General features: G+C 37.7%; 1 protein-coding gene across 1 annotated transcript; it reads right to left on the bottom strand.

The window, feature by feature from the left end:
• Nucleotides 1-1112: 1112 nt before the first annotated feature.
• On the bottom strand, nucleotides 1113-12953 carry LOC122076949 (pentatricopeptide repeat-containing protein At1g26460, mitochondrial-like). The gene is made up of 6 exons (XM_042642621.1): nucleotides 12103-12953; nucleotides 3817-4039; nucleotides 3193-3669; nucleotides 2314-2520; nucleotides 2057-2194; nucleotides 1113-1960 (listed from the first exon to the last, which is right to left on the bottom strand). The coding sequence occupies exons 1-6, from the start codon at nucleotides 12705-12707 to the stop codon at nucleotides 1775-1777; spliced, it is 1836 nt and encodes a 611-aa protein (XP_042498555.1). The 5' UTR covers nucleotides 12708-12953; the 3' UTR covers nucleotides 1113-1774.
• Between the last annotated feature and the right edge of the window lie 549 nt (nucleotides 12954-13502).

Here is a 13502-nt window from a genome sequence, read left to right as displayed (position 1 = left end):
TGGAAACTGGGGACCGGGGAGGGCCTACCACACTCCACAGAAGTAGGAACAAATGCACTTTCCACTTTGTAATGTAATTTAGTGTAAATGTCAACTTGGAAGTTGGAAGTAGTCAAGTCATCATCACTCATCAGATTACCACCAGTGTCATTCTATCTACGTCAGGTTTTATGGGGTCAGAAGATCTCCTTTCCTATCATTGAGGGTTGACATGATAAATGTTTCAATTCTACAAAACAAAAAGAATAGATACTCCTCACTACGTTTTGGGAAAACTACAACAAAGGGGGGGATTCGTTCACTTCATGATTCCGACAGGAGCAATAATTATAATAATGATACAAAGAAAGATAACATTGATAGTTAATAACAAAGGATGATGATGTAAAGTGAGGTTTGGTATTATTGTACTGTGGTTTAGAGTCCACACAAAAATGTGAAATGTCCCACGTAATAGAAAACCTAAATGCATGGAAATATTTGAGGCCCCCACAAGTAATTTGAGGGTTAAAAAAAAAACATTTGAAGTGGGCTACCTTGGCTCTCCATATTCAAATCATTTTTTTTTTTCCCGAAGCATACCAGTGAAGTGTGACAAAGTAATATCATATATAAAATGACAAGTTAGGTCATTTCATGTGAAAAAGAAAGACAAAAAGGTGTCAAATGTTCCCTGCCCCAATAGCTCAGAAAACATTTTCCCTTGAACAAAAATGGGTAAAAGAACTTTGCCCGTCCCGGTGGCTCATGCACCATAGGACCAATAGGAGGATACGTGGGAGATTGACCACAAAGGGGTAGGCTGGTATTTTGTGGGGCTGATGCTCGAATGCCCCGAGTAGGAGCCACAAGCACGGGCAAAGTTCCATCACCCAACAAATATATAATAATATTCTGTAGCTCCAATCATGTTTCCGGCCTAATTACTGGAAATTCTGTTTATTTTTTGTTGCAGTTACATTTTTCATAAATATCCGAAAAACCCATTTGGATAGGTAAGACACAAGAACGCTGGCAAAGAGGAATTAATATTCCACCATAACGTTAGTTTTTCCCATGAAAGCTAAGAACGAAAATATAAAAAAAAAAAGACGAGAGAAAATAAGACCATAGAAGGTTACAATCCCGGACTTCCGCCGTTGAATCGTCCAAACTTGGAACAACTATGTCATTTCACACACACAAACGGGACCATGGCTCACTGTAGAAAGGTTTGGAAGGTGAGAAACTCACTTGGTGAACCAAACTGTTAGCATTGAGAGGTCCCAGTACAAATGTGTGAAAATCTCATGTGCTGGAGTAGTCCAATCAACTACCCTGCAGTTATAGAATACATGTTATATCAAGGGTAAGGAACAATCCTTCCCTCAGACAACACCAAGTGACCGGTAAAAAAAAAAAAAGTAAGCAACATCAGCTAGTGCCACAAATATGTAACAAATGAAGGGCTAAGAACCACCATTGAAGGCCTTGTCAAGTCCTCCAAAGCCAAAGGCAGAAATTTATCATACAAACCACAACCAACCAAAGCAGGAGGGATTATGCATTCTGAGCAGAATTGGGATGGATAATTCCCATCACCATAACTCTATAATTAATCAAGATACTTCTATATAGCACAACCTAACCAGAAGGCCTAGGTGGGACCTGTTACACGCCGTCTCAAAAACCTCACTTGTGTCATGCATGCGGCCTGGGCACTGAGGATGAGTTTCATCATGCTTCCATGGCTCTATCTGATCCAAATGGTCCTTCATGATTCAAGAATTACCTCCTAGGGGTAGCCAGCGCTGTACTCAATATTAAACAGCATGTTCCTCCGGTTCTCCATACCCAAACGAATTGTAAACTTTTTCGCTAGGGAGTCCACCAGACCATTAGTATCAAAATCAGACTCCCGGACGCATCGCCGCCTGACCTTTTTCAGTACCTCCTTGGATGGTACAAATCCTGCCTCCACCTGCCCAATGAGTTTTCATTCTATGCATTAGCCAGCTAGCATTCATGAGATATGCATAGGCCATGTTTTATATTACAGAGAAACAGAGATTCAGACCATCTCATCAATTACTGCAATCGCAGCCTTTTGATCACGGTTAATGAGATGAGCATCAACCAGCAAGCTGTACGACATCGCATTTGGTTTCAGACCCAAGCTTGTTAAGTGCTCAAACACCCTCAAAGCTTCAAACGTCTGCCATACACTTTTCAGATAAAATTAGTGCCAGAATAAAAATATCAGACCATGTCTATGCACGTGGGTGGGGTCCCCATATGGGAGGTTAAAAAAATGTATCGCACAAAAGCTGTCACCTTCTTCAGCTTCCCAAATGCACACATCAATGCATTGTATGAATGGATATTGGGAGTCAAACCAAAAGCATTGCCAATGGCCTCAAAAGTCTGGTAGGCCCGGTCAAGGTCCCATATATTTGTACATCCTAATATTACACAGTTAAGAGCAGCAACAGACTTGTAAGGACGATCTGCACGACTCAAATTCTCCAATTGAAAATAGACCTGACAAATTTTAACAAAAGAGCTAAAAATGAGTCAGACACGAGGTAACTCATGTGTGCGTGTGTGTGTGTGTGTGCGAGAGAGAGAGAGAGAGAAAGAGAGAGAGAGGAGAATAAAAGACATCACTAAACGGCCACACAACATACAAGCACCACAGCAGCGGCTGCAAGGTATATAAATTTGATTAAGGATAGACATAGAGGAAGTGTTCTCTCATAATTGGCTTGATGAGCATCACCCCACCACCCCCCCAAAAAAAAAAAGAAAGAAAGAAAAGAAAAACAGAAATAAACCATCTCAACCATCTAAAGCTGAACTTCAATATGAGTTCTTTGGGTGGTCCAGATGATGCAGGGGTTAGTCAAGCTTTTAGAGACCCCATTAAGGGTCTAGTTCTGGTTTCCAGCCCCCCTGCTATATCTGACTCAACTACACCTTAGTTTGTCATTTAGAGTTTGCAGATTTCAGGTTCATAAAAGTGATCCTCTACAGTTAAAATTGAAGAAGATACTGCACGTCATCAGTCAGTTATCTTCTGATAGGTCATATGGAACCCTTGGAGGATATGTATTATCAGTCATTACAAATCTTATGAACATATCGTTCTTATGATGTCTTTTAAGGAAAAGTTGAAGCAGAAAGAGGGGAGCATTTGTCACGAAAAGGCCATACCGTGTCCAGAGTCTCAAAACCATTCTTGCAGCAGGCCATAACCAACGGATACAAAGAGGTGAAAGGAGAAAACAGATCCTCTGCTTCACTAGAATTCCCATAAGCAGATTCAAATTCATGCAGAGTACTAAAAGCCCTCTGTAAATTTCCCAGAGATGAATAGGCATATATCTTCCCAAGAAAAGATTCTGAGTTGGGGGCCCTCTTTTGGCGCAAAGAGCGACGGAGGATGGCCCATGATGCATCCACCAGTGCAGCATCATGAGTCCTAGCAGCAGTTCCCAGTGCTGACACAACCAGTCCTTCATCCATAGAGAGAAGAACGGCAGGTCTTGTCGCTTCACCACGAGCAATCCATTTGGCCAGAAATTCCAAAGCGTGAAAGGCCAATTTGCTATTATCCTCATGTAATGCTACATCTGCAATGTAATTAGACAGGAACCAGCCTGGACAGAGAGCTTTGTTTTGATCCATTTTCTGGTAACACACACAAGAGAGATTACAAAACAAAGAAAATGAACCCCCCAAAAAATGTCTCTCTTCTTTTTCCCCCCTTGGGGGGAGGGGGATGAAATACTAGGCACTGTGTGAATATTAGGATGATTGATCAAATCTGTTGTGTACCTTGCACCTCTCTATGATGGAAACCAAGGTATCCAGCCTCCCAGCATTAACACAGCTCTTTACACATTCTGAAAACACCTTCATCGATACCATGTAACCAGATTTTAGAGTTAAATCCAAATACTTTAGGGCGGCATCAATTTCATTCATCAAAAACAGCATGCCAATAACTAAGTCATATGACTCATCATCAGGCAGAGATTCTTTTCCTGTCTGCAGCATCCTGACATCAATAAGACCCATCCATCACAAAATAAGAATGTTGTCTCACCAATAATAACCAAATCATGACAATAATATAGACCATGGACAAAATAAAGCCACAAAAGTGAAATATATTAGTTTTTGCCTTTTTTAGATTAATGTGCATTTTGATCCCTAATTAGCAGGGTCGATGAGTTCTACTAATCCAAAAAGGATTTAAAGAACAATAATAGCCATAGGCCAGAATAACAGTGATTTATAATGAAATACAGACACGTCAGAATTGATTTGAATCAAGGCTTAACACCAAACACTTGGATAGAACAGCACTTGGAACCTGCAAAATATATACTCCAAAAATAAAAATTGATGCAACGGATGGATCACCCACATCTGATTGAGGCTATAATTTAGAAACTAAGGAACAGAATTTAGAAACTAAATTGGATCAGTAATAAATCTCAGACCAGAGGTCAGATGGACCTCCAATTCTGGTCAAAATGAGTCTAGAAGGTAGAGATGATCTCCTACAAATTGGGCCCAATCCAATGGTAGGATTGGCTGGAACAGTGGATCAAAACAGCTATAAAAATAGGTGGGAAAACACGATGCCGCAGATTGTAGTATTCTGCAAGAAACAAACAGAACCGGGAATATTAGGGAGGAGTTGACCGCAGAACTACTTGGATCAAACAAACCTGGCAGTAGCTCCAACATAGGGTTGCTGGTCACCCAATACTTTAATCTTCCGATAGCAGTCAAAATAGCATTAACATAACTCCACAAGAAGAAGGAATATGCAGGGAAAATAAAGGAAGAAGAAGAAGAAGAAGAAGGAAAGAGGGTTATGACTTGGCTTCACCTCCAAAGCCTAGGGAGTTTCACCACTACCCAGCCTAGAATTCACCAACTAGGGTTGCTGCTGGTTTTCCACTGTAGCATGCATCCAAAGAGAACACAAGAACATTCATTAGCCAAAATCATGGGGTTGGTTCCCCTACTCTTGTATTTATATAAGTAAAAACTTATGGTACAAGAAAAGGAAATAACATCAAGATAAAAAATCCTATGTTGCTAATGGCTTAGCAACTAAAACTAGTAAAAAAAAAAATAGAAACTATGATAACAGTAGTAACAGTATAGATATCCTTCATCATATGGAAGCAACATGGGCCCACAGAATCTGCTAAATAACTCCTCAAAAGCTGCTTCTCATTGGCTACATATGGGCCAGAATATGGGTTTAAAGATGGGCCTTAGTATTATGGATCAAAGGCCTAGTTATGGGCTTAAGTAAAACCAAAATATGGGCCCAAGTATGGGTCTGACTAAACCTTAAGTCGATCATGGCCTAATGTGGGCTGGTTATAACTTAAGCCAATGGGCCTATATAGTGGGGCTGATTGGGCTAGACTTTCTTCCTCCTTCGCTGGTAGCCTGTACTGTTGAAGCTCTACATCAAGTTGTGCTTGTAACTTTATGAAATTTCAAGCTCTATTTGAGTTAAATTTTGTTAATTGATCAAAAGAATTACTTCGTTATCTCCACCACCAACCCCCAACCCCCAACCCCCAACCCCACCCCCAACCCAAAAAGAAAAAAGCAGTCATCTTTCATCATGATGGTTTCTAATCACTTCTAACATGGGGTTTCCTTTCTTGTCTCATTCTAACATGGGGTTCTCTTTCTTGTCTCATAAGCTCAATTCTCAAAAAAAGTATATACTTATCGTCTTTTTCCATTTGATTCGCATTCAGAAATAACATGTATTTTTTTGTACTACGACAATGGTCTTTATGGTCTTCCTTTTTCTGAGGAGGGAACATAATAGCCATGTATTGTTTTGTACTACAACACTCAGTTTACAAGAAAGAATACTAATATGTCCATAGGCATTGCATAGGTTCTGTTTTTTACATCTGTTTTTACTTATTTAATTAAATAATACACATGGCTTATGTATCTCTTTCACTAGTTTATGACAATTTGCATATTAAAGTACTTAAAAGTTAACTATTCAAACTTATAATACTATATCCTAATTTGATCATCAATATGCCCACGTCACAGGGTTGCCTAGATGAGCCAGCCAGGTCCACCAATTAGAAGCAATAGAGCTAGACAGGCCCCCCGGCTGGGCTGAGATGGACTTTGAAGTGCCTTCAAACAATTAGGCTAATGCCTAATTATTTCACATCATGCCGCTCACAAGTATGAAATTATAGCAAGAATGAAAGTCCATATATTATATTCATGAGGGCAAGGATATCATCATAGACATAAGCGAGTAGCACATTAGCAAAATGTCTCAAGCTCAGAAAAATTAGAAAGGCCATTAAAAATTACTGATGTAGGTTGGCTTTCAGATCCTCCCTTGTGGATCATCTAATGCAGTTATGGTGCAATATTAGGGCCTGTTTTGATAATACTTGGTTATGGGGCCTTTTGTTTTAAATATTTTTATTCGTAATGGCTAAATTATAAAGTCAAAATTTTAGGTCCAAGGGAGGTACACGAATTTAATCTTTTAATTTAGATTAGTAGTGGGGCCGATTAGCTATTAGTTAGGAAATTATTCTGTTTACATTAGCTAGCTGTCTTGTGGGGGCCATCCTAGTCGTAGGATAAGCTTAGAAGTCTTTTATTATTTTTATAAGTCTTTTTGTCTCATATTAAGTCTATTTCCTTTTTATTTAAAGAGATGCCCACCCTCCAAAAAAAAAATAATAATAATCAAATGGAATAGAAAAAAATTTGTTTTGTTTCTCCTTCTCTCCCCACTATTCTGGTTTTCTCCCTCTTTCTTGTCTCCTACAATATCTCTCTCACCCACTGTTAGCAAAAATGCGTTTAAAACAAAAAAATGCAGACTTTTAAACACGTTTCCATTTTTTTACCTTTTTTTAAGACTTGTCGAACATAATGTATTTTAACTGACCATCTCTCTCTCCCAAATTCTTATCGACATAATTCTTTTGCCAACATGAAACTAACTCAATGGCCTACATTTCTCATGATATCACCTTCAACTCAAATTCAATGCACGGACCCCAAAATTGAGCTACAAACTAATACGTCTGCTGAAAATAGTTTCTAAAGGGATGACTCCCAACTCCAATTAAACATGCATCACTTTGGGAGTGTTTGACTATTTGACTATGTTGACAACAATGAACAACATCATAGCCAAGCCACACTGCTCAATAAGACTTTGGACATGTGTAATGTATTTAGAATTGGTGTTGGATAATATTCAATGATATGTCTTAGAAGTTATAATGAGTCATGGGATATATATGCATTAATGTTGGATGTTATAGTTGTTTTGAACATCAGATGCAGATATTCATGTGATGAATCCTTAATTTATATGATTATACAACCGTTGTTTTGGTCCCCTTTTCTTAAATCTACACGTTTAAACATGTACCATCCGTTTTTCCTTTTTTTTTTTTTTTTTTTTTTTTTACTGTATCGTTTGGTATTTTTCAATGTTTAAAACCTGTACTGTCCATTTCAAATTTTTTTCCCGTTCCCGTTTTTGCTAACTATGCTCTCACCCTCTCATATTTCTTCTTCTTGCCTTTTTTTCTTTCTCCCTATTACACCCATCTACTTCTCCCAACTGATATGCTATTTTCCCTCTCTTTGCTGCTATTACAGGTATTAATAGCAAGGGTCACAACGATTTCTCCACTCTATTACAGACCTGCATCTATATTATTCTCCAAACATATATGCTCTCTTAGCTCCTTTACTCTAAATCAAATCACTTATCTATACTGAAGCCTTTAAAGGCCTCCGTTGTACATTGCCAACCCACCTCAAACGAATTTCTCGTAGCTAATCATGTATCGAAGCTACTCCCAAATCAGCCCTAATGTGTTCCTTCTTTATTTTATCCCTCCTGAGTTTACCACACATCCATTTTAACATCCTCATCTCAACTATACTGAGTTTATCTATATGAAGTTGCTTAGTTGCCAACATTCTGCACTATACATTATAGTCGATCGTATGATTGTCCTAATAAATTTTCCTTTAAGTTTTAAAGAATACGTTGATCACACAACACTCAAGATGCAAATTTGTAATAGAGTGGAAAAACATCATCCTCTATTTCTCCTTTTTTATTTATGATTGAGCCTAGATACCTAAAATAATCACTTTGCGGAATCTCTCGTGATGAGCACATTTATGTGTGAAATCTAGGGTAATAAAACATGCATTTTATATATTTAGAATGGAGTTACCTTGGGTTTTACTCTCTTTTTACAGGTTTTGTATTTTAAAGACTTTAAGCATTATCGGGCATCATATCTTTCCAACAACAACTACCTAGTGTAGTTGGTGAGCTATGGTGTGTAAAATTCCCTAGCTCACCAGGAGGTCTCAAGTTCGAATCTCATGGTTGTATTTTTTTGGAGAATTTTGTTGAAGATTCCCTACTTTTCACTCACTTAAAGCACTAAGGGCATAGAGGGGATTTCCACATCAAATTAGAAGCAAGGAAAATCGGGAAGGGGTTCCTGCGCAAGAAGAGAAAAAAAAAAGGGGGGGAGAAATAAATCTTATCCAAATCTTCTCTCTCTTCCACATCATCACCAAAAGATTGTCCAAATCACACAAAGCAAGAAGGAAAATCATCCCTTGGAGGGAGAAAAAGAAGAGACAAATAAATTAAACAAAAAAAAAAAAAGGAAAGAAAATAAGCAAAAAAAAAATTATAGGAAATTTCTCCAAATTTATTTCTCTTCTCTCTCCTCCACCTTAGCACTTTTGGTCTCAACAGATCTCACTACCATTTGTGGGTTTCTCCCTTTTAGGAAAGAGAAATTTGTTACCCTACCTCCCCATTCCCTATAAATACAACTCATGTAAGAGGAGGGGGGACAATTCATTCTTCTTCTAAGGTTTTTTTTTTTAGTTGCTCTATCTCTTTCTCTAGCTTTAGTTTTAGGTTTATGCTTTAAACACTTTTGTAAGTTCTTTTTATTCAATTAATGCAAACACTTTTGTTTTTTATTCAGTCTTTTATTTTTATTTTTTAAGCAATTCAAGTTGTAATTTTCAAGTTCTAGTTCTAGGCTTAGTTCTGGATGACAAGAACAAGCCATGAAGCATGTCTTTCAAGTTCAATTTATTTTTTCTTTAGATTTTTTTTCTCTAGTACTAGAAATTTCAGATTTGGTTTATTCCAGATCTGGTTTTTAGTACTGGTAGTATCTCAAATCGATCAAATTTTCAGTTCAAGGGTTGAAGTTCAAGTAAGTAGACTCCTTCAGTAGTCTTCTCTCCCCCCTCTCATTCCCTCTTCTGACTACCCTTTCTTTCTTAATTTAGGATTTTAATTTCAGTCGTTACAATATTGCTATCCCTTTCCCCCAAGGTTCATGGCTAGTGTATGTGTTGGCTTTGCCCCTCCTAGCCATAGAACCATCAATTTATTGCTTTTATTTTAATTGTCTCCAATTCCCTAAAGCCAAGTAAAGTAACCCTTGTAAGAATGACTCTCTAGTCAAGTAGGGAAGCTCATATTATGATGCATCCCTCGGGCTAAGTAGAGAAACCTACTTGTGAGTCTCTCTCTAGCTTTCTCCCCTTTCTTTTACTTTATTTTTATTTTAGCATTTTTTCGTTTTTTTTTTAATTGCGTGGGTTGTTTATTTTCAGTTATTTATTTATTTAATTTTAATTGCGTGGCTTGCGTCTTTAAATTCTTAGATGACGAATGGTTAGGACGTTATTTTAGATACATATGTTTAGGACAGTAATTAGAATTAGATCACAACCATTAATCAGTTCACTTTCGCATTATTAAAAGAAGTAAAAAAATAAAGTGGCTGCTCTCCCTGTGTTCAACCCGTAGCTACACTGATCCGTACGCTTGCGGTTACATTTAAAATCTCAAACACCTAGCATCAATTTTCACCACCTCATTATTCGTCGTATCGTAACTAAAGTTACACACCATATAGTTAGGCTGTATAGAATTTTCCATTTTTGTGTTAAAAAAAAAAATATTTGCCTAAAGAATGGTGTTTGGTAAACCTGTTTCAGAAACGGTTTCACCAAGACAGAGATGAAGGAGAGAGAGGGAAAAACGGGATTTTTTCTTCACGAAAAGGGTTTCTCAATCCGAAATTCATTGAGACCGGGATGAGGGAGACTAGTGATCAGCACTGTTGAGAGAGAGCAGAGATCGAGCGAGAGTTTCTTCACGGATTCTTCACTACACCAGTTCTTCAGAGTTTCAAGGAGAAAGAGAAGGTTTTGGCCTTGGGGAAATTATTGGGGATATGAATTTTTTTCCAAATGGAACATTTCTCAAATGTTTCAACATTTCCCCTTTTTTTACCCAGTTCGTTTCCAAAAAAAAAAAGAACCATGGACACCAAACAGAAGATTCCATTTTCTTGTTCCCGTAAAACAAAAAAAACACCAGAAACGTTTTTTTGAATGACTACCAAACGCATCCTTAGTTTTCATTCTACTTATCTTAAAATCTTTTAATTCCAAGGTTGATCTCCATAATTGCAATTTGGTGTTAAATCTTTGATTTTGTTTCATCCACCAAAACAATATCATCAACAAAAAGCATACACCAAGGGACCTGATCTTGAGTCATATACTCAGTTTTCGTTCTACTTATCTTAAAACCTTTTGATTCCAAAGTTGATCTCTATAATTGCAATTTGGTGTTAATCTCTACTTTTGTTCCATCCACCAAAACAATATCATCAGCAAAAAGCATGCACCAAGGGACCTGATCATGAGTATCCCTGGTTGATTCACCTATGATAAGCGCAAAAATACAAGCACTTAAAGCTGATCCCTTGTTGCAAACCCAATTGCAATTGAAAATTCACTACCTTGTCCTCCCACAGTTCTTACACTAATCACCACACCATTATACATATCTTTAATTGTGTTCATATATTTACTTGAAACTATAGAGGAAAAACTATTTCAGCCCTTCAGTGTATATCTTTATCATTAAATGAACATAAAGTTTATGGAATCTAATCCAAAGAGTGGGTTAGATATTTCTCTAATTTAAAATATAAAATCAAAACTATTTAATAAAGTTGCACACTACTCAACTCAACTCAGCCTTATATTAAATGGGGTTGACCATACGGATCTACTTTCGCCAACCAGAAAGAAAATTTTGCATAATCCAAATAGAGTGGAGACTCAGTTCCTGAAGAATCTTAATGATTGGGAAATATTTGGGCTTACAAAGTTATTGGGCAGATACTTTTTTGAAGCAACCAAATAGGGAGGACAGCAAGGCTTCTTTTTTTTTTTTTGGGGGGGGGGGGGGGGACGGGTGGTGACGTGTGGGAGAAAAAGGAAAGGAAAAATAGGTTTTTTCAATATAACTCCATTTTGCAGAAGAATCATTTTACCACACACTATCAAAACGTTGATTATCATTATCTCCAAGAAAAGTTGTGTGGAAGTTCCAGGCCCCTAATGAAGTGGTATATTTGGTGCCATCAACAGCTTAGAAATGTCCCAATGGTTGCCCATTTAGTCTAAGTAGGATAGTTTCCAGCAAGCAAGTGTGCGTTATGACAAATGATGAAGTTAGCATGGATCATCCTCTGGACCATCATCCATTTTCAAGAAAGGTATGATCCGAAGTGTGTGTCATGACAAATGAATGAAGCGATCAGTTTTAATTTTTAACAGTGTAAAAAGCAACGTTTTTTGGGAACACAATGAACGTGTGGTTGGAGAAGGGTGAGGAGGGGTGGGGTGGGGGGAAATCCGGTGGCAATGAGTGCCTACAAATTGTACACTGTTCTACAAGGATCACACAAATTATATGCTGTTCAACAAGGATCACACCACCTAAAACAGGAAATCGTACAGCCAATGGCAATCTTCATGCAAGATTCACGAACACTAGAGCTATAGACCGCCGTTTCAAAATAAGCCAAGTAAGACCCAAAGCAATATACCCATTTCAAAATGGCAACATTAAATAATGCAGAATGCAGCAAGCAGCAGCACTAAGAATACCACAATAATCAAATAACGAAGTGATAAAAAGTAGAAATAACCATTGCATACCGTTCGAGCAATTTCCCTGCTGCCTCAGTCTCCCGCGACTGATACAAAGCCTTCAATACCAAATTAAACGAAGCAGTATTGGGCGTAATCCCATAATCCTCCATCTGCGCCACTAGATCGAGAAGCTCCGCAGCAGAAGCTCCAATCATTAAGTTCGCCCTAAGGTAGTGATTGTATAAGTTCACATCAGGCCTGTTCGGCTTCCCGTTCTGATCAAGAGACCTAATCCAGAACTCGAACAATTGCTTCATATCTGCCCATCGCTGAGAAGTCATCCAATCGGCGAATACATTCATGAGGCTTGGAACGTCAAGCGTATTAGACAAAGATTGGATCCTAAAAGATGGTGATGCCTGAGCGAATCCTAGTGGAACGAGAGACTGACCGAGGCCTGGATCAGGGATAGGATTTCTCCAATTTTCTTGGTAAAGAGGGCTACCAGATGATGGATTTGGAGGCAATGGAGTCGAGGGTGAGATTGACGGTTCATCAAGCAGTGGCTCCTGAGACAGATACGGGAAAATGGAGATCGTTCGGGAAAAAATAGGGTTTTGGGTTTTGTAGAAGGCCCTGGTTTTGGTAAGAATAGCCATTTTCAATGCCATTTCGCGAGCTTAATGCATCAGTGAATCTGAATTAATCTGAATCCGTCAGTGGATCTATCTACAACTCGATCAGAAGAACTTTCATGGAGATTGCACCGAAGAAAACAGACTATTTTAGATTTCAGTTGGTGTACGGTTCATCAGAATGGCTAATTTGGATTCAAATGAAGTGTAGACCGTTTAGGGTTTCTCAAGAATAGGGAGTTGGCTTATGGCTGCAGCTCAGCTTACCTGGCGCCTTATCTGGGTTCGGGATGTCCATTTGACAATATAAAGGGGTATTTTGATCATTTTAGTTGTTTCACTTCAACGGTTCAAACCTACAGAGTACAGACTAAGATCTAAACCATGATATTGGAATCTTCAATACTGGTGAGCCAATGGTCATAGCCTCTCACGAGCTTGCCAAAGCCAAATAGATGAGTTTGACCCCAATACACTAAAATTATAAATATTTTGAGATTTTTTTTTTTTAGGGGGGGGGGGATAAATTTGTTTAAAATCTTTTTTATACATATTTGATGAGCTTGAGAATATAAAATAGTTTATTTCGTAAATTATTTGAAGAAAAAAAAATTAAGTTGGTTTTTCTTTAGGAGGGTAAAGCATTATTTATTTTGGTCAATGTTTGAATAATTTAAAATTAATTTTAAGAAAAATCAAACATTTGAATTATTTTATTTAATTTTTTTTAGTATTTTTCTAACATGAAAAACAATTAGATTTTAGATTTAAAATGAGAGAGTTGTAGTTATTTTAAGGTTTTTATTTTTTTTTTTTCAAATAAAGTGGCAA

This window comes from Macadamia integrifolia, chromosome 4, assembly GCF_013358625.1.
Source record: "Macadamia integrifolia cultivar HAES 741 chromosome 4, SCU_Mint_v3, whole genome shotgun sequence".
Taxonomy (NCBI): domain Eukaryota; kingdom Viridiplantae; phylum Streptophyta; class Magnoliopsida; order Proteales; family Proteaceae; genus Macadamia; species Macadamia integrifolia.
Note: the sequence above shows the minus strand (reverse complement) of the source record. Positions and strands in the feature narration are given on the sequence as shown.